This window comes from Oryzias melastigma, linkage group LG17, assembly GCF_002922805.2.
Source record: "Oryzias melastigma strain HK-1 linkage group LG17, ASM292280v2, whole genome shotgun sequence".
Taxonomy (NCBI): Eukaryota; Metazoa; Chordata; class Actinopteri; order Beloniformes; family Adrianichthyidae; genus Oryzias; species Oryzias melastigma.
In genome coordinates this window covers 32,496,971-32,515,215 of record NC_050528.1, presented here as the reverse complement: position 1 = coordinate 32,515,215, position 18,245 = coordinate 32,496,971, and the positions used below count along the sequence as shown (strand labels likewise).

Here is an 18,245-nt window from a genome sequence, read left to right as displayed (position 1 = left end):
TTGTTGGTGTAAAAGTAAAGATTGGAAGACTGGTGTATTAGGAAAACATCATAAAGCCAGTTTTTTAGTTGTAATTTGATCTTTTTTGCACCAAGAATTTAAATGAAAATACATCAAAATAAGGCTTTTTAAATGAATTATTAGGTTTCAAATATTTGTGATTAAAATCTATTAATTGGATTGATTAATTAGAGGTCACAATTAAGTAATCACACAAAAAATAATTTCATGACAGCTCTGATATACATATATATATTCCCCCCTTATTCACGGGGGTTAAGGAACGGAGGATTCTGTGAAAATGCCAAATCCTGGCCGAAGGATGTCGGTTACCAGCCCATACTCATCAAAAACCCTTCTGATCATGCTCTGTAAAACATTTATTAAAGAACATTAGAGTATTGCTCAACATAAAGGCTTTTTTTTTATTATTCAGAACAAAAGCAGCGACAGCATACTTTTGACACGGATAAGGAGTGTCACTCTGTGCCTTAAAATAAGAAGCACACGTTTCCTCCTTCTTCAAATAATAAACACCTGCTCCGGATGATAATTATCCTCAACGATTATCTTCTTCAGCATATCAGGATTTTTTTAGGCAGCTTCTTTGTCAGCTGATGCCATTTTTCCATGCAGGGGCAGGGAGAGAGGACAGGGCGCCATCCGTGCTCCCCCACCCCTCCGCGGCCTGGAGGGGGCTCCGCTGAGCGGAGATACACCTCAGCAGCACAGCGCCTCCTTCGGATGCAATAATCATCTTGAGTTGTTCAAGTTTTTGTGACGAACTGGAAAAGTCAAGTGACTGAAAAATACTCTGCGAATATGTAAAACCGTGAATAAATAAATGAGAATAAACAGGAGAACGCTGTGTGTGTACATATACATATATACATATACACACATAAACATATATATATATGTTACAGAAAAAGTGCTAACTGAAGATTTCTGTCAGATTAGGGAAAGAAAAACATGTTGCGAATGTGTTAATCATGTGTGAGCTGAGGAAACAGCAGCTTTACTGTACTTCTTGAGATGCTCATGCAGACACAAATATGTCATCTTGTCCAAACATGCGACTGAAATGTGGCAGCTGCCTTTGCAATACCCATCACCATCCCGCCATAGCGTCTCTGTAAGACGACAATCATTCGCACAGCTGGCAGACACAACTGCCAGTCAAATTAACCGGCCAATTACACGGCTAATGTGCCACCCAGAACGTAACCAATTACTCGCACTCAGCCAGATGTAACAGCAAGGTAACGCCAGATGTGACGGGGGGAGATCTGCAGATGTTAAATTACAACTCAGGTTTGATATTTAAAGGTAAAAGTTATGGAGTTCCTAATAGCTTTTTAATAACAGTAATAAAAGAAGACAAGCTTTTAACAGGCGCTTGAGCGGAGAAGCTTTCAGGGTAATGTGTGGTAAAGAACACTCAGATCATGTCTGAGATCCTAAACCACTCCCGATGACACAGGCGACATGATGGACACCGAGTGCTCCTCAGAATTGTCCCAAATGAACTATTTGTAATTCGCCACACATGAGAGTGAAGGGAGGACTGACGGCGTTTTCTGTGAGGAAAGCAGAATTCCAGGTGGTTCCGTGACATAAGTAGCTCTACAGAGAGTGGTGATCCTTCCACACCGATCAACCAGGAAGATGGGATTTGTTAAAAGGGAAGCACTAACGACATGCACGTTGAGCTTGGATGAACCACCACTTTTTTGTTATTCCAGCTGGATTAGCAGAAAAATAAAAAGTAAATAATCCACTGAAGGAGGGTAATTAGGGGAGCACTGCTTTCTGGAGGAGGTTTTAGTTGCAGGCTAGTGTTGGGGTGGAGTCTTACCAAATCATTGGAGCATTGCATCTGGGGCTCAGCACTCTAGAGGATAAAGGGGGAACAAAAGAACCAACAGCTGTCAGAAACAGTCAAATAAAACTCTACAATGATGTCACTCAGGATGGGAACTTGATGACGTGAAGCAATGGGATGAACAAATGGACATGCAGGACTCTAGATTCTCATGCAATGCTGGTCATGTGACGCCTACGGTGTTCACAAGCAGAGAGGAGACTCCTCTTCTTTTCTTTTTCTACTGTTTACCAGCGGATGTCGCCACCTACAGTCGGAAGAGGCTTTATGTTTTCCAGCTTTAGCCCGATGTATGAAAGACTTGTCGTTTAATTCCAGCTAAGCACAAACCACAAATATTAGGTTTCCGTAGATTAAGGGGACGCCATCCATAGGTCACAATACCAAATCAGAGTCTGACTGATCAAGTTTGATCAATCGCAAACGTTTTGAATGCGGAACAGGCATACAGTTACATAGATGTTTCATCAAAAATGATGTTTTTGGTATTTTTCACATGTTCTTGTAGCATTTTTCTGATGATGGAGGACAGATTTAAAGAACTCAGTTTAAAATGGTATTTCTGAAGATTCTTTATTCAAATGAACCTGGAACAGATGAAGAAACTAGTTTTAAAAGAGCTTTTTGTGATGTAAAAAATACAACAGTTACTCCATTGTGATGCTTCCGCTTGCAGACAAATACATCCATGTACTGTACGTCTTTGTTTTCCACATCTACAGCTCTGACATTCCTTGGCATTTCTGCTCCACTGCTATTGATAGGTTGGGGCTGTAAGGTAATGGGACAGCATGTAAACAGAGAACTCTCAGCAGCAAGAAGAATTTTTTCTGTTGCTAGCTGGTGCGCACCAGATAGTAAATGAAAACAAATTCTTAAAGTTGAAGTAATTTTTTTTTTAATTGAAGTATTAATGTTTTGTTTTGTTACTCAGTGGTGCTATCTTGTGAGCACCAGTTAGTAACCACCCAGCAAACATTTCAATGAGGGTCCCGTATGGTTCACCTTTGGGCTAAATTGGTGGGCCCCAGGTGGGTCCCTACGCCAACCAGTCGCCCGGTGGAAAGCGTAGTGAGTTAGCGAGCTCCACTGCCCAGCGGACAGACCACTGAGTCCCCACTCAAGCCAGTGTGGGCAAACGCAGGAGGGCCACGATGGAGCCTGCAGACAAACCCACCTGGGGCCCACCAATTTAGCCCAAAGAAAAACCAAATGGGGCCCACAGTGAAATGTTCGCTGGGCAGATTTTATTTTAACTTTTTTTTTTTTTTCTTCATTTTTTTTATGTTAATGTCCCTTTAGGGGCTCCGTCCAAAAGCTTAATTCACTTTAAAATAACAACACTAAATAAATCACATTGGTTCCATTAAAAGAAAGAAAACTGTTTAAAATAACTAGAATAAAACTGCTCTTCCTTCAACAGCTTCAAATGTCCTGCCCTACATTTTTTTTATTATTTCTTTCTTGTGATAATGAAATATACTGTAGTGTCCCTCTCTCCCTTTCTCGCACTGAGAATTTATCTCTTTATCACGAGAAAAAAATAAAAAAAGAGGTAGGGCAGGCTGTTTTCTGCTTCTGTCTTCAAAATTTAAAATCTTTAATTATTTTATTCTATCCTGCATCTTGCAATAATATATGAATATGTTGACAGAATTTGTAGAATATAAACGCATCCTGAAAGAACTAAACCTTCTGTTACTTTCTGACCAAAATCTATTAGTGAAGTTTCACGACACATTTTTATGTCAAAGGTGTTATTTAAAAAAAAGAAAGTTTAAATATCAGCTTATGCATTTAACAGATAATGACAATTTAATGACCATTTTTTTACAACTTGGAAACTTTTATAAATGGTAGAATTACTTAACACCAATAACAAAATAATACCGTGTTGTGTTTCTGTAGCAGTAATCTAACAGCTGCTGCCTTTTTACTTCGATTAGCCTGCGTCAGCTGCAATGCATTAAAATGGACATGTTTTGTATAATTTAATATCAAACATATGGTCTCTTTGTTGGCGGGTTTATCTTTTTATGGTATCAAACATATTTTGCTTGAATAACTTTGTGTAAAGTCAAGATTTCTTCTGTTTTTGTGTTTTGAGTCTCATCACTGAACAACTAGTCCAGACCGAGATGCTCATCCTTGATGGCAAAAACCTTCAGATTCTCCCGAATTTAGCTATTGACGGACTGTTTACTGCCAAATATCTGTTTGTGCTCACGACTGGACGGAGAGGAGGTGTTTTTATGACAGGAGGGGGCGGGGTTTAGTGCTGCTGGCTGCCATAAATCACGTTAGTGCTCAATAAACCTGAGCCCAGCCAGTGGATCTTGAAGATAGCAGAGAATCATTGAGTGGTGCTGTGGAGTAAACACTGCGGTGATTTAAAGCGTGCCAACAGCCTCCACCGTTCACTCTTCTCTCATGTAAAGGAAAGGAAAAAATGTGTTTGTGGCATCGCAGCTATTATGAGCTTCTTAATCTTGCATTTGAATCCCAAAAGACGTGCAAAACCGTGACCCTGAGGACAGGAAGCAGATAGCAAAATGAATCAACATCCACTCGCGGGGATGTGTTGAGTGGCATCTGCCCAGACTTTGTGACAGCAGCACCATCCAATTTGTGTCCCTGTGTGAATGATGCAACGTGGGGAGGAGGTGGAGGTGCCTGATTGGAATTCAGGAGTGTTTCTTTTCCCTCTCTGCTACCTGCCCTGCATCTGTCTGTTCAGCCCACATCCATCAATCCATCCAGGCAGCTCGGAGGGAAAACAGAGCCGCTGAGACGGCTGGAAACGTTACCTCACAGAGGGAGGATGGGAGGAAGATGAAGAAGGAGTGAAGATAGAGACTGAGCTCCACAGATTTCTTCTGACAACACAGAGCGAGCTACGGACAGAGTCAGACTATCAATCTGCATGCTCACAGCGGGGATTAACAGCACTCGTGATGCGCAGCAGACACACAAGTGTTTGAGTGAACGCGTCAGGATGCTGAGTGAGTTACGATGGAGGAACGGCGAGGCGGGGACAAACGTACCACTTCTCGGGGCAGGAAGGCATCCTCCTGGCGTAGAACCAGCAGTCCCACAGCCCCGCCCATGGGTGTGGCCCTGAGCAGAGCCACCACCTCTTCCTGAGTCCGCCCGTTCAGATCCACTCCGTTCACCTGACACGACATGAAACCACCGTAAGCGGGGCGGGGAGTTTAGCAAGTCAGTCAGAAGGCCACGCCCCCTGCATGTGCGAAGTTCCCCTTTTATGACACTGCAAAAAAGCTGAAGTTTAGAAAAAATATTCATGCTACAAGAATTTTTTTTAATATTGTTTTGCTATCGAAACAATTTTTTGATAAGATACTTTTTCTTTTAAGACAGAAAATTAGATAATTGCTCTCGAGGCAAGGGTTATTTTACTTTATGATTCCGTTTTTGCAGTGTATAAATTATTTTATTAGGTTAATTTAAAAAGTAATTAACTAAAGTGATTGAAAAATTACATTTAACCAGGAGGGCAAAACTATCAAAATACAGGACTTTGTTTTTCAAAGATGCTTCAAACAGGAAGTGATTTTTTTTTTTTATTAAGGTTATCAAGATAATGTACTCTAGTTTTTTAATGCGGCTTAAAAAGGAAGTGTTTAAAAAAACTACCAAGATAAAGTACTTTGTTTTTTAAAACTGCTTCAAACAGGAAGTGCTTCTCTGAATTAAACTACCAAAATAAAGTACTTTGTTTTCAAAGAGGTTTCAAACAGGAAGTATTTTTTGGAGCTATCAAAATCAAGTAATGTGCTTTTCAAAGCTGCGTCCAACAACAAATGCTTCATTAAAATAAAGTATTTGGTGTTTTAAAGATGCTTCAATCAGGAAGTGTGTTTTAATTTTAAAAGTCTCAACATAAAGTTCTTAGATTTTTAAAACTATTTCAAACAGGATGTGTATTTTCAATTAAACCTACCAAAATCAAGCTGCACAAAAATTGTTTTTTATTTAAATGGTGTTTTTATACCGTGAAAAATATGGATTTTTTTGTAGAGACAATGTTTTACAGGAAAACATAAATAAAGAGAATACAATGGAAACATTTAGTGAATAAAACATTTTTTACTATTAATTTTTAAGATGAAATTAGTTATTCTTTGAACTTTTACTTTAAGCACTAGATCAAATTTTTCAAATGTAAAAAAGGTTTTAAGAAGAATCCTTTTATGTAACTATTCAGCAGGACTTGAATGATGACACATCCAAAGGTTTTTGACTTCTGAAGGCGTTCCTTCATCACATCCGAACAGTTACCTGGAATGAATTGGTTTGATTTGAAGCAGAACAGATGGTAGGCATGTTTTTGGCAGGCCCGGTGTGTTGTTCATCCTAAATCATAGGTTTACACCACATGTGAAGCTAACATCCTGCTCCCCCTGGACTGATGTGTGAGAAACCACAGCCGGCTGGCTTTTCTCACCTCCAGCAGTCTGTCTCCTGCCTTTAAGCGGCCATCTTGGATGGCGGCTCCCCGAGGCAGAATGTTCTTCACGTAGATGGGCGCCGAGCCCCCGATGGGAACATCTCTTGACGTGATGCTGAAGCCCAGTCCCTCGGGGCCTGTGAGGAGACACAGAACGGAGCTTAAGAGTGGGATTTGGTTTGGTCTGGAGGCAAAGACAGCCGCTCTAAACCGCAATAAGCCACTGAGAATCCATTCATATTTAGCTGGAACTGTTCCCACGGTTCTGATGTAAGTGAGGGCAATAATATCGGTCAATAAGAGGGCAGACATGAAGCTCATGGCGAGGAATGTTTGATGAGACAAGAAAACATCACCCTTTTCTTTTTAAATCAAAGTTTAAAAACATCCATTTTTATGTTTATTTGGATATTTAAAAAAAGGTATAAATAATTTTCATCTTTCATTTCCTCACAGAGCATCTTTTACATAACGCCACTTACATTTTATTAATATGGAATATTTATTTAATAACGAGTGAAAAACAAGACAAAGGATCGTACATCCCCAGGAAAGACGGCAGCAAAGCTTCAATCTTATGGTTGTGGAACCTCACTGAAAACATCCAGGGGTTAAAGAGGATTCTACAAATAGCACAGGGACATAGATGTGTAAAAAATCAAAATATGTAAAAGAAAACAAGTAAACAATGAAAAAACATAGATTTTAAAGGAAATAAATGAAAGTGCATTAAAATAAACAAACAATATATTTTACTTCTTGTGCACCCTGCATTTCATTTTCCAGAAGTTTACATTCACACAGTTTTCTTTACAATCACTTCTTTTGAACTTTCCTTCAATTTGTATTTCAGTGATCGGTCCTTAGTAGTGAGGGGGTCCTGTTTTGAGCGTGCACGCACGAGCTTGTGCACCGGCAGTGCGTCATATGGGGGTGGGGTATGGGCGGAGCCCATGACATCATCATGTAGGCGCCAGAAAGTGGGTGGAACTAATACCTAATGACCAATAAGATGTCAGGGGGCGTCAATTGGAAGTGTGTCATCAAGTAGGCGGGGCGTGTGCACGTGCATGAACCAGAAGTGTGTCATTAAGGGGCCAGGTCAGGTTCTTGATGACGCACTTCCGGTTCACGTGCACGCACAAAGCAGGCCCCTTTATACTACTCTCCTTTAGTATTTACTTTGAATGTTTCTGTTAATGCTTCATGTAAAGCACTTTGATCAATCTTTGTTTGCCTTACCTAAAAACCCTTTTCTTCTTAACAATGTATTATTCAGTTAGTTTTGGGTGTGGGGCTGGAGTTAACAGGGTCTGTCCTCTTTCCTCTCTCATCCTTGATTGTGAAAATTAAAATATTTAGTGTTTTGTCAGTGTGAATTCTGCTTTCACGACAGTCGACTTCTTGATTTCTTTGTAGATGTTGGTGAACTGAGTAATTTCAATATTTAATGTTTTTTGTTGCAAACTGTCTGTGTAAAATGTAGGAGCTAAATAAAACTTTGTCAGAAAGCATCCTTTAGACACATTTTCAACGTTCTAGTTTGACATATCATCAACTTTATCTATAAAGCGCTTTAACATAGTTTAAGATTGAACAAAGCTGATCATTGTGCAAGGAGACTGGTCTGAAGGTTTTTTGCTTTTGTTTTGACATTTTCAAAAATGTTTTCCTAAAGCCTGATGGTCACAAATACGACCACGCTATGGGGAGGCATCAGAAGAATCTTCAAGATTTCAGTTTCTTTGAAAATCATTGGCATGGTGATGAATGTAGACGGCCGTATGCAGAAAGGCCTTCTTTTTATACGGAGCCCAAACTTTGGCTTTGGATCTTGAGGGAAATGGGCTGGTCGGACACTTGCTGTTGTCGTAAAACCTTTCCACCAATCAATGGGTTACATCGTGTGATGACAGAAACTCCGCCCTCACGGGTCCATTCCATTTTTCTATGGAATAACGACCAACGGGGGACCAGAAATGAATCCAGTCATTCCTGCTTAAGGGGTTCATTTAGCGATTGAAACGCTCTAAAGTCCAGTCCGGCCCGGTCCAATCCCGTCTGGACCACTCAGTGGAAAACAAGGCAATAGAGTTGAAGCTCCTACGCCCACCTTAAGGAACGTCAGGAAAATGGAACGTACCATTTTCTAGAGAGCGGTAAGAGTGAAGTATTTGAAAAGGTAACATAAGACGCACGGACAGATGATGCTGAAGGTACCCAAACACAACACTGTAGAGAATAATAAGGTTTGTTCGTTTAAGACAGGGACAGCATATGTTTATATAACGTTTAAAAAGCTAATATATAAGATTATAGCCTTTTAGGATAACGTTTATCTTTAGTCCCTATGAACAGGTTGATGGTTCCTCAGCAAAAAGACAAAGAAAAGATAACAGACAGTAGATGCAGAAACAGATGAGAACAGCAAAACACAACAGTAAATTCATAAACAGATAAACAAAGTAACCATTACACAAAAAGTAGAAAAAGAACCAAAAAAAAAATCTTAAATAGATCAAATAAAATAGGTAGACGGACATGACAAAAATAAAAAAATGATACAGAGCCCCTTCAGGCCTTTTGCTTAACTACTTCTAAGATTGGTTTGGCCATTTCCACAAAAATCCTTTTTTTTTTTGTGTGAAAATAGTGAATAATGAAAATAATGTGTGAGCAGGAGAGCGTCATTTTGACTTTAGACGGTGCAACACTTGCAGTGGGTTTCACATCACCTGCAGGCTGCTGGAAATGTAACGAAAGGCCTGAACGGAATTTCAGGCTGTTGCTGCACAAAATGCAATTATGAGAGTTTGGGGCAAATTAGAAATGTTTTCAAACGTGTGTAAAGTTGACAGAAAAGTTCTTTTTTAAAAGCCCTCCCTTTCTGTATCTGAACTGGCCTTAATCCTTCCCTGTTTGACTGTACCGATGCATAAAAAAGAACTCGGCATTTTCGGTTTCACGCCCTCCACCTAATCCCCCACATTGATGAGGCAATCAACTTCCCACAGGCGGTGGAGGTGCGTTATTACGCTCGCCAGTAAATGTGTGCACAGTTCCTGCCTTTAAACAAGGAGGAGGATCTTTAAAGCTCCCATTAGCCTGATTAAGACTCACCTAGGCAATTTCCTGCGCCCAGGAAAATTCTCTGATTGGTTTCAAAAGTCGCCGGGATTTGCCAAACCAGCATCAGATTCGAGAGTAGAAACAAGTTTAATCTGCTCTTAAAGCCGTGGGTTTAAGTCGCACAGCAAAGCCTGAGGAGACGCCGCTGCTTCTCCGGGATTGCTATTAATCCCTGCAAGTGTTTGCTCCGACGCCGACAATCGGAAGGTGAAACGAGTGTTCACACCACGGCGAGCGGAGCGGCGGTGAGTCAGGACGCCAGGAGCAGCTGGGCGTTGTGAGGCTGAATCCACTCACACTCGGGGAAAGGACAGAGGGAAGCAAGCACTTCCACCGACATATGGTGCAGACTCTATCCTGTGGCATTTGACAGCACGCGGGACCAGCGGCTGCTTAGCAACAAGCTCCCTGGCCCTCAGACCTGGCAGCAACACCTGGAATCCTGCTGGCAGAGGTTCACACCGCTTCCGCCAACTGTCAGTCAGAATCGGCTACATTTCTGTCCAGATCCTGCTGCATGTTAGCGGGTGTTTGCCGGTTAAGGATCGTGAAACATACTGTTTTTAAAAAGAATAAATAAAATGTCTTTAGTGTAAAGAAAAACTTCAATGAAAAAATTGAGTTTTTAACATGTTCTAGTGGCGTTTTTCTCAGGATGGAGGACTTATGTAGTGAAAATAAAAACTGCATTTCTGACTATTTCTTTATTCAAAATGTTGTGAATCAGGAGAACGTGAACAAAAACCCTTGTTTAACCCTTTAACACCAGAATGTTTATGTTCTTGATTTACTGTACATTTCAACCGTTAACACAATCATTCCAGTAGATTCTAAAGAAGAAAAGCAGCTTTTCTTCTTTAGAATCTACTGGAATGATTGTGTTAACGGTTGAAAAGTTACAAAACGTTAAAGACTGTGTCTGGTGTGAACTACACTATAGGTCAACAAGGGTGCCGAATGGTGTGAACAAGATGTTACGCGTATTGAGGAAAGCTTGGCGCTCTGACTGCTGGTTAAACATCCGCCTCTAGGATGGGTTGATAAAATTGATCTGAATCAATTTAAGCTTAAAAGATCAATAATCGATCCATAGAAATAGAGATCATCTAACGCATAATGCTAAAGTTTGCTAGCTTGATGCTAACACTCGGTCGACCTACACATACATTGCTGAATAAATGAACATCTTTATAAACTCACAGACATGAATTTTCCAAACTCTTTTAAGGAAATATTTTTTAAAGTAACCATCTGTGGTCTAAAAGAGTTTTTTGCTCATAATTTCTTCTTCTTCTGGAACAACGTGTTATGCTATAGCACGATCGCCACCTAGTGGCCAAACTGACACGCCCTCCTGGAAAGGCAGAACAATTGTTGGAGTTTCTCTGATTCAGAATTCATGTAACACCTTATAAAATAACAATTTCCAGATAATATCACTGACAAAATTTTACAGCATTTGAACTGTATCAGATTCATATGAATATCTTCAAAACATATATATATATATATATATATATATATATACATTTATTATTAATTTATTTGTAAACAAATGTGTATAAATGTGTAAACTGTGTAAACTCAAAATTGAATTTAATCTAATTAAATTGAATAGATCGAAAGTTTCTGGGAAAAAAATTGTAATCAAATCGATCCGAACTCTGGTGATTTGATTTGATTTTGGAAATTATCGGCGATACCCAGCCTTACTCTAGGAGCATGTGAGAATGAAAACCAAGACCAGAGGATTTTGTAAAAAAAAACATACATAAAAAATAATTAATTTACATGGGGTTTGAAAATGTCATATCCAACCCCACGTAGGGGGTTGGATATGGATATTCTGAGGTGGGTCGCTCACAGACAGTTCTTTTTAAAGACATCCAAATTGAAACCAAAAAAGTGACAGAAGAGTAGGTCGATGAACGGTTCATTCTTGTGGATTCCTTCCTGGTAGCTGTGGTTTGATTGTTGTGAACCACCGTCCATGTTCAGAGCAGTAAGCCGGGAGCCAGAAGCAGACAGCAGAGACGGCCCCTAAAGCTTATGGGGTTTTGGCCCCGCCCAAATAAGAGCATGGACCGTTTCAATTACACCAGAGGTGGGCAAACTTTGACTCATGGGCCACAAAGAGTTCTACGAGTGTTAGGTAGAGTGTTTTTGGTAATCGATCTCATTAGAGGAATAAATTACAAAAAATCTGGAAAAAAACTTTAATTTTGATTGAAAATAAATGTATATATTTTAGAACAGAACATCAAAACTGTGGCTTTCATTCTCATTTTAGAGCCAGTTGCACTGATGTGTCGATGTCCTTCAGGGAAAAATGCAAACTTGGGGAAATGCTGTATTCATATTTTGTTGGAATGATCGGAAAAACACCAACATAACAAATCTTCCATCCTCACATGAATGTAGAAAAACTTCCAGCACCTAAATAAAGGTCAAATGTTTGTAGTACGCCATCTATGGGGAGTTACCATAAAATATAACATTAATAAGGGTTATCATCATCATTTTTCTCCACTGTGGGGGGCTAGATTGAATAGTTAGTTGGGCTGCATTTGGCCCCCAGGCTGTAGTGTTCCCACCTCTGAATTACAACTTTAACTTGAAGGGTTACACTCAGCTGGGAGTGTGAGGGGCTGTAAGCTAGTGGGAGAGCATGCAAACAAATGGGTGATGGGAAGTGGGGCGAGGTTGCTCCACGCCAACACACCCGCCCACAATTTATGGGTGAATTTCTAATGAACTACTGCAGAAACTATGTCCTAGAAAACAACACTTTTTTATTTTTAATTTGATTTAATCATAATTAAAAGACAACTAGGGAAAATTCGATCAGAAGATGATGGGAGTGGGACTTCTAACCTTTCTTCAGCTGGATGTTGAGTCTTCTCCCCACTTTCTTTGTGTATCCTGACGTCAGGGTGGAGTTCAGCCCCTTCTGCGGCGAGTGCGTCTGCCCCGTGGGAGGCTTGGCCGCACTGACAGCGGGGTGCGTCGGGGGCGGGTAGCTGTCGGTGGGGTCTGGGTGGAGGTGAGGGTGGGGGTGAGACTGGGAGCCGTGGCGGGACATCCTGTGCTGGTCGGCGTTGGGGCCTGCGCCCCCCGCCGCGAAGTTGGGGCTGTAGCGGCCAGAGGAGAAGGAAGGGTTCCTCTCGGCGTGGGAGATCTGCTCGTAGTGGACCTTCATGGAGGACGGCACCACGTGGAACATGATGACGGGGGAGCGCATGGCTTGACGGAACATATTCTGGGCTCTGGATAGAAAGAAAAACCAATTACTGGACTGATTACAGCCTTACATCCGATTAATCACATCCTGCATGTTCATAATTGTCTTTGCGAGCGACCTCCGCCTACTACCCGTCCGTCTTCGCCCACCTGAGCTTGTTAATTAATACTCATGGAGAATGTGAAAGGAGCTCCATCACATAATCCCCTTATTCTGCTGCAGATGAAGGAGACCTCTTTCGCCTGAAATCCTCTTTCAAAGTGAGCCAGCGCACAAAAGGTGTGAGTGGAAACTTGTGTTGAGTGTCGGCGCTCTCTAAAAGCACAGCCTTGTTAACAGCACCTGTTCAGAAAAGTGCCTTTTCTTCACACCTCCCTACGACAGCTGAGCCACAGTTTGGGAGAAAATGGAGGGGCCCCTAGAATGCCCCCCCTTCCCTAAATGTTCTCTGGCCCGTTTTCCCAGAACTCCCGGAGGAGGACGTTCTGGTCACGGCGTCTTTGCAATTTCAGGCTCCGTCCCAAACCAGACAGGATGTCGTACACCCCCCTGTAAAAATACCGTCTGATAAGAACAACTGTTGCTCTGATGTCACCGCGTGTATGGAGGGAGTCAAAACGTTGACGCTGCTGTGATTCTCAGTGACTCTCCTGCTCCTTTGGACACATAAAAACTTGCTATCAGCAGATCAAGAGATTTCTGCTTGTACTTTTAGTGTTTATAAACTTCCTTTTTTTAAATGGAGCCAAAAATGCCCCATAGGACAGAAATAAGAAATTGCTCAAATCTTTCAAAAACTTTTCAGCAATAGCTGAAAGTATATGCTGCATTTGAAAAGTGTATGGTGTGTCCACAGACTTTTAAATGCTCGGCGACCACAGGGTTTTAAGGTTATTTTGGCATTTATCTTTTATTTTAACAACATGCTAGCTGTTTTTTTTTGTTTGTTTGTTTTTTTTTGCTAATTTAGACATGTTTTAATTTTTTTTTTGGCTAATTTGGAGTTAAGCTAACATTTTAGCATTACGCAAGCTGTTTCTGGCTAATTTAGACATTTTCCAGTCTTTTGGCTAATTTGGAGTTTTGCCAACATTTATGCATAATGCTAGCTGTTTGGGTGATTTACATGTTTCTTTTTCCCCTAATTCGGAGTTAAGCTATCAATTTAGTAATACGGTAACTGTTTTTGGCTGATTTAGACATGTTTCCAGATTTTTGGCTAATTTGGAGTTAAGCTAAATTTGAGCATCATGCTCGCTGTTTTTGGCTAATTTAGACATGTTTCCAGTTTTTTGGCTAGTATTGCATTTAGCCAGTATTTTAGCAAGCTTTCAGCTTCAGCATTGTCAGCTAACTCTAGCGGCCACATTCAGCTTACAGCATTCACACTTGCATTATTGCAGGTGATGCTATATATCTAGTTAATCTTATTTGAGTATAACCAGACCTGCAACAGAACCTACCTGATGTTGGTTCTGTTACAGGTCGGCGCCTTGTATTTCTGTGAAAATGTGTGTGGATGATTGGAATAGTCACTGTAGAGCTCTTTGGAGCCTTATCAAGGCAGAAAAGCGCTATAGATATACAGATAAAGGACGTACTGCATTCAGGATAAGACGATCAAACAAGACGGGTTTTCTGGTTCTTTTACTATTCAACAAATCCGCTTTTCTCAGATCAGAACATCGGTTTGCATGACAACGTACTCAACGAAGCGTCACTGCAGATGCTTTCACTTTACTGTAATGACCAAACAAAAAAAATGAGCTCCTCTGATGTTTCCACACAGCCTTGTTGGCTTTCTGATTGATGCTTTTGCTTTGGCTCAAACCAAAATGTGATTTTCTCATTTTCTACCAGCAATTGAAGCCTGTTGGATCAGTGTAATAAATTCAAACCCAGATTAGATCCCACATTCACTAAGTGGCTTACCCAGATCAGCTCAGACAGAAACTTTTAGTTCTAGTTGCTTTTTTTTGTATTTGTCTGTAAAAACTGGTGTTACAGACCTGCACTCCCAGGTAAACTTAATAATGCATCATTATTGTCGCTGGAAACAACCATGAGGGTGGCGCTCTAAATCATCTCAACACAGGATCTTCTACTGCATGCAGCTTCAACTCATTTCTGCACTAAACAGCATCAAGGCCGGCGTGCAGCTGACAGTCTGGAAGCTGTGTGGGCGGATTAGACGTGGAATGAAAGCGAGGGACACAGACAGCAGCGGAACAGCAGAGGCTGCGATTGTTAGGAGGGAGAAGCTGCTGGAACAGGAGTCCAGTGAAACGGCTACTTAAACACCGGGAGAGGGAGTGGAGGAGACGGCAGGGAAGCTCGAGGTTATCTCAGCACAGATGCAGAGGGGTTAGGAAGACCAGCGTTAGGGGATAGGTTAGGAGTGGAAGGAGGACATTTGAGAAGCAGAATCGCACAGGAAGCTCTCGCGAGCTCTTACTGTTCGAATCGGATGTTTCGCAGGTCTCCATTATTGATACGGACGATGCAGTCGTTCTCTTGGAACAGGCCCTGCTGCTCGGCCTTCCCTCCCTTCTCCAGACGCTTGACCAACAAGCCAAGAGTCCTGAAAGTTCAGAGTTTCATGTCAAGAAGGTACAACCCAACAGTTCCTAACTCTCTCTTGCATTTGTTCCACCAAACGGTGACTTCTTTTTTTCTTTTTTCTTTTTTCTCGTTTCCATAGTGGCACGGCTATTCAGAAATGAGGACAGCTATGTCTAATTGCCGCCTGTGCTTCATCACCCCGCTCCACAGAGAACTGTACGCGGCCCTGTCATCTGCTTCATCACTCTGCCGATGAGGCTTTTGAGAGGAAGAGAGGGGTCACAACCCATCGGGGGGCTTTGGAGACCGCGCGGGGGAGGCGTCTATTCACAACAAATCAACAAGTTCAAAAAAACGCCACGCAGAGGGTTGATGCTTCACAGACCCCGTCTCTGTTCTGACTAAACACAGAGCAGGGAAAAAAGGACAATCAGTGGAGTTTAGGGGGTGCCACACTGAGTTTGAGCTGCCTGGGCTCTAATCTGGTGAATCTGGCTCCTCACAGCTGTAGAGGATCTCCACCTGACGGGAATTATATAATCTCAGAATGGAAATAGTTTTACAGCTACTCACTATGCTGGCATGGCCGAAGTCTGGCACGTGGGCCAAATTTCTCCCAGAGTCCTTTCATAGAAGTCAATAAAATAAATCCCCCAGCACTTTCTAAAAACTATATTTACATTTTTTTGATTGCTATTTTATAACTGTGGCCCTTTCTAGTTCAATTTTTAAAAGTGTCGACTTTACTATTCCACATGAAGAAATTCAAAGTTGAACATTGCGGCCATTAAAGTCTCACTCCAAGCATCTTTTGTTCTATTGTAAAATTGTTCCAAGCGGTCATTTAATTTTTAGGGAAAATTTAAAAAAAACTATTGTTTTCTAGGACATAGTTTCTGCAGAGCGGCAAGAGTTCATTCGAAATTCACCTCTGACTTATGGGCGGGACTGTGATTGCAAAAGTAAGCCTCTGCTGATATCCCATCATCCCTTTGTTTACACTCTCTCATTAGCTTACAGCTGTACACAACCTCAAGCTAACATTAGCAGTCAACAAACATGGTGAGCAATATTGGAGCTATGCATTCATACAGTTTGAAACCAGATACCAGCTCATCTGCTCCTGATTCATCACGATTTGAATAGAGAAATATTCAGAAACGCAGTTTTTTAAATCTTTCATTTATGTCCTCTATTATGAGAAAATGAGATAAAAACATTGGAGTGGGTCTTTAAATGGTTCATTTGCAGAATTAAAAGAATGCAGGCTGATTGGTTGGGCCTCATGAATATTTACCTCTGTAAAAAGTGTGGACACCCCTGCTGTCCTAACGGTTGCTGCTCGTGTGTAAATCTATCTGAACAGGAATATGACTCCAGCAGAGGATATAAAGTTCCAGACGAGAAAAAGTTTTGACACATTTCTGCTGATTGAATGCGAGTGAGGAAAAGAAACGTGATTTACATTTAAGGAGCCATTTCTGTGATGAAAGATCCTGACGTTTCCCAATAAAGGGAAAGTGCATTATAAATATGCTTTTAAGTTGATGAAGTTGGGTTCTACGAAAGAAAACCGTCATATTCTTTTTAGAGTTTGGAGTTTATGATGGTGTCTTTGGACTTTGAGGACAATGTTGTACCATAAACACTGCAAAACCTAAGAGTATGTCCAAATTCCCTCTCTATCTGTTCTGGATTTTTAAAAGAAATTCAGACACCGTGCCCAATACTTTTTTTTTTTTAAGTAAATATGACGCACAGTGAACACAAAGTGAAAACCAAATAAATATAACCATTTTCTGAAGACTATTTATGAATCCACTGTTCTCTGATGGTGAAAACGTTAATGTTTTATTAAAAATATATATATATATTACCAAAAATAGTTGAAACGTAAGGCATTGTGGTCAATATTCACCAATCTAGTGACCATCGATGCACACGGATTTTCGCAGAGACTTTTTTTTTTAAAGTGCACTATATTTTGGAATTGTAGATTCGGACAGCACTACTAAATGGTGAATGCACTAAATAGTGAGTAGTGAACAAAATCAACTTTTTTTAAGCTTTTTGGTTTATTATAATGTTCATTCCTTACCATAAACAACCACAAAGTGGTATTTTGGTTCATTCACATATTTCTGAGTATTCCTCTAAAGCCCTGTTTTCTGAGCACCAGCCCCTCCCAACCCACAAAAACGAGAGGGTCCTCACATTGTGACGTCACAAACTGGGGAACAGCCCCTTCCAGGAAGAGTTTGCTCTGGCAGCTTCACCCCCAGGCTAACACAAACACACACTTTCTCTGCTGAGTTAGCAGTGATGGTGAAAACGCTTTCATTTTAATGCACGATATGTACATCCATCGTAGAAAAAGTTCAGATGACGTCGTGAAATGGGCGACACCCACGAGGGGTGAAAGGCGGAGCTTCAGAGATTGAGTTGTCTTACTTTCGGAAAAGGAGCTACGAAAATAACTAAAATTTCATTAAAAAAATGTTCTTTAGTGACGAAAGGTAGTATATGACCATATATATGGTCGTAGTTTACTATGAAGTGCTTAAGCATTAAATGATAAAACCACTTTAAGACAGTAAAATGAACTTGTTTCAAGAATAATTGACTTTTTTTGTCCTGCAAGAAAAATAATCTTCTCAAGAATTTTTTTTAGTTGTAAAAAATTCTAGTTTGAGGAATTTAGAAATATTGTTAATCTATCTGCAGATTTTTTTCTCTAATTCTGAAAAATAGGGTAAGAATATTTGATTCACTTCTATAAGGCGTGTTTCTGCAGTGAAGGGTTCACATGAACATTTTCCTCTGGATTTCACCTCCAGATTTGGATCCTTGAATCTCAGCCAGACGCGAGGTGGGTGGGGTTGAGTTGCATGCGCGCTCTGAGTGCTTTGAATTGATCCGTGTGTGTTACACGTCCCGCTCGCTGCATTCTCTGAGCG

The 18,245-nt window shown here is 40.8% G+C and overlaps 1 protein-coding gene across 10 annotated transcripts in view; it reads right to left on the bottom strand.

Annotated features, from left to right (window-relative positions):
• LOC112151185 (partitioning defective 3 homolog) overlaps positions 1-18,245 on the bottom strand; it is a 327,527-nt gene that overhangs the window by 146,560 nt on the left and 162,722 nt on the right. For 5 of the 10 annotated variants that reach the window (XM_036216447.1, XM_024279918.2, XM_024279942.2 and 2 more), the window contains 5 exons: positions 15,182-15,307; positions 12,360-12,751; positions 6,354-6,493; positions 4,930-5,058; positions 1,859-1,894 (listed from right to left, as the gene is read on the bottom strand). In XM_036216447.1, coding sequence (XP_036072340.1) covers positions 1,859-1,894; positions 4,930-5,058; positions 6,354-6,493; positions 12,360-12,751; positions 15,182-15,307 — 823 coding nt within the window. The remainder of the gene's footprint in view (positions 1-1,858; positions 1,895-4,929; positions 5,059-6,353; positions 6,494-12,359; positions 12,752-15,181; positions 15,308-18,245) is intronic. The other 5 variants (XM_024279928.2, XM_024279934.2, XM_024279969.2 and 2 more) reach the window with 2 other exon arrangements.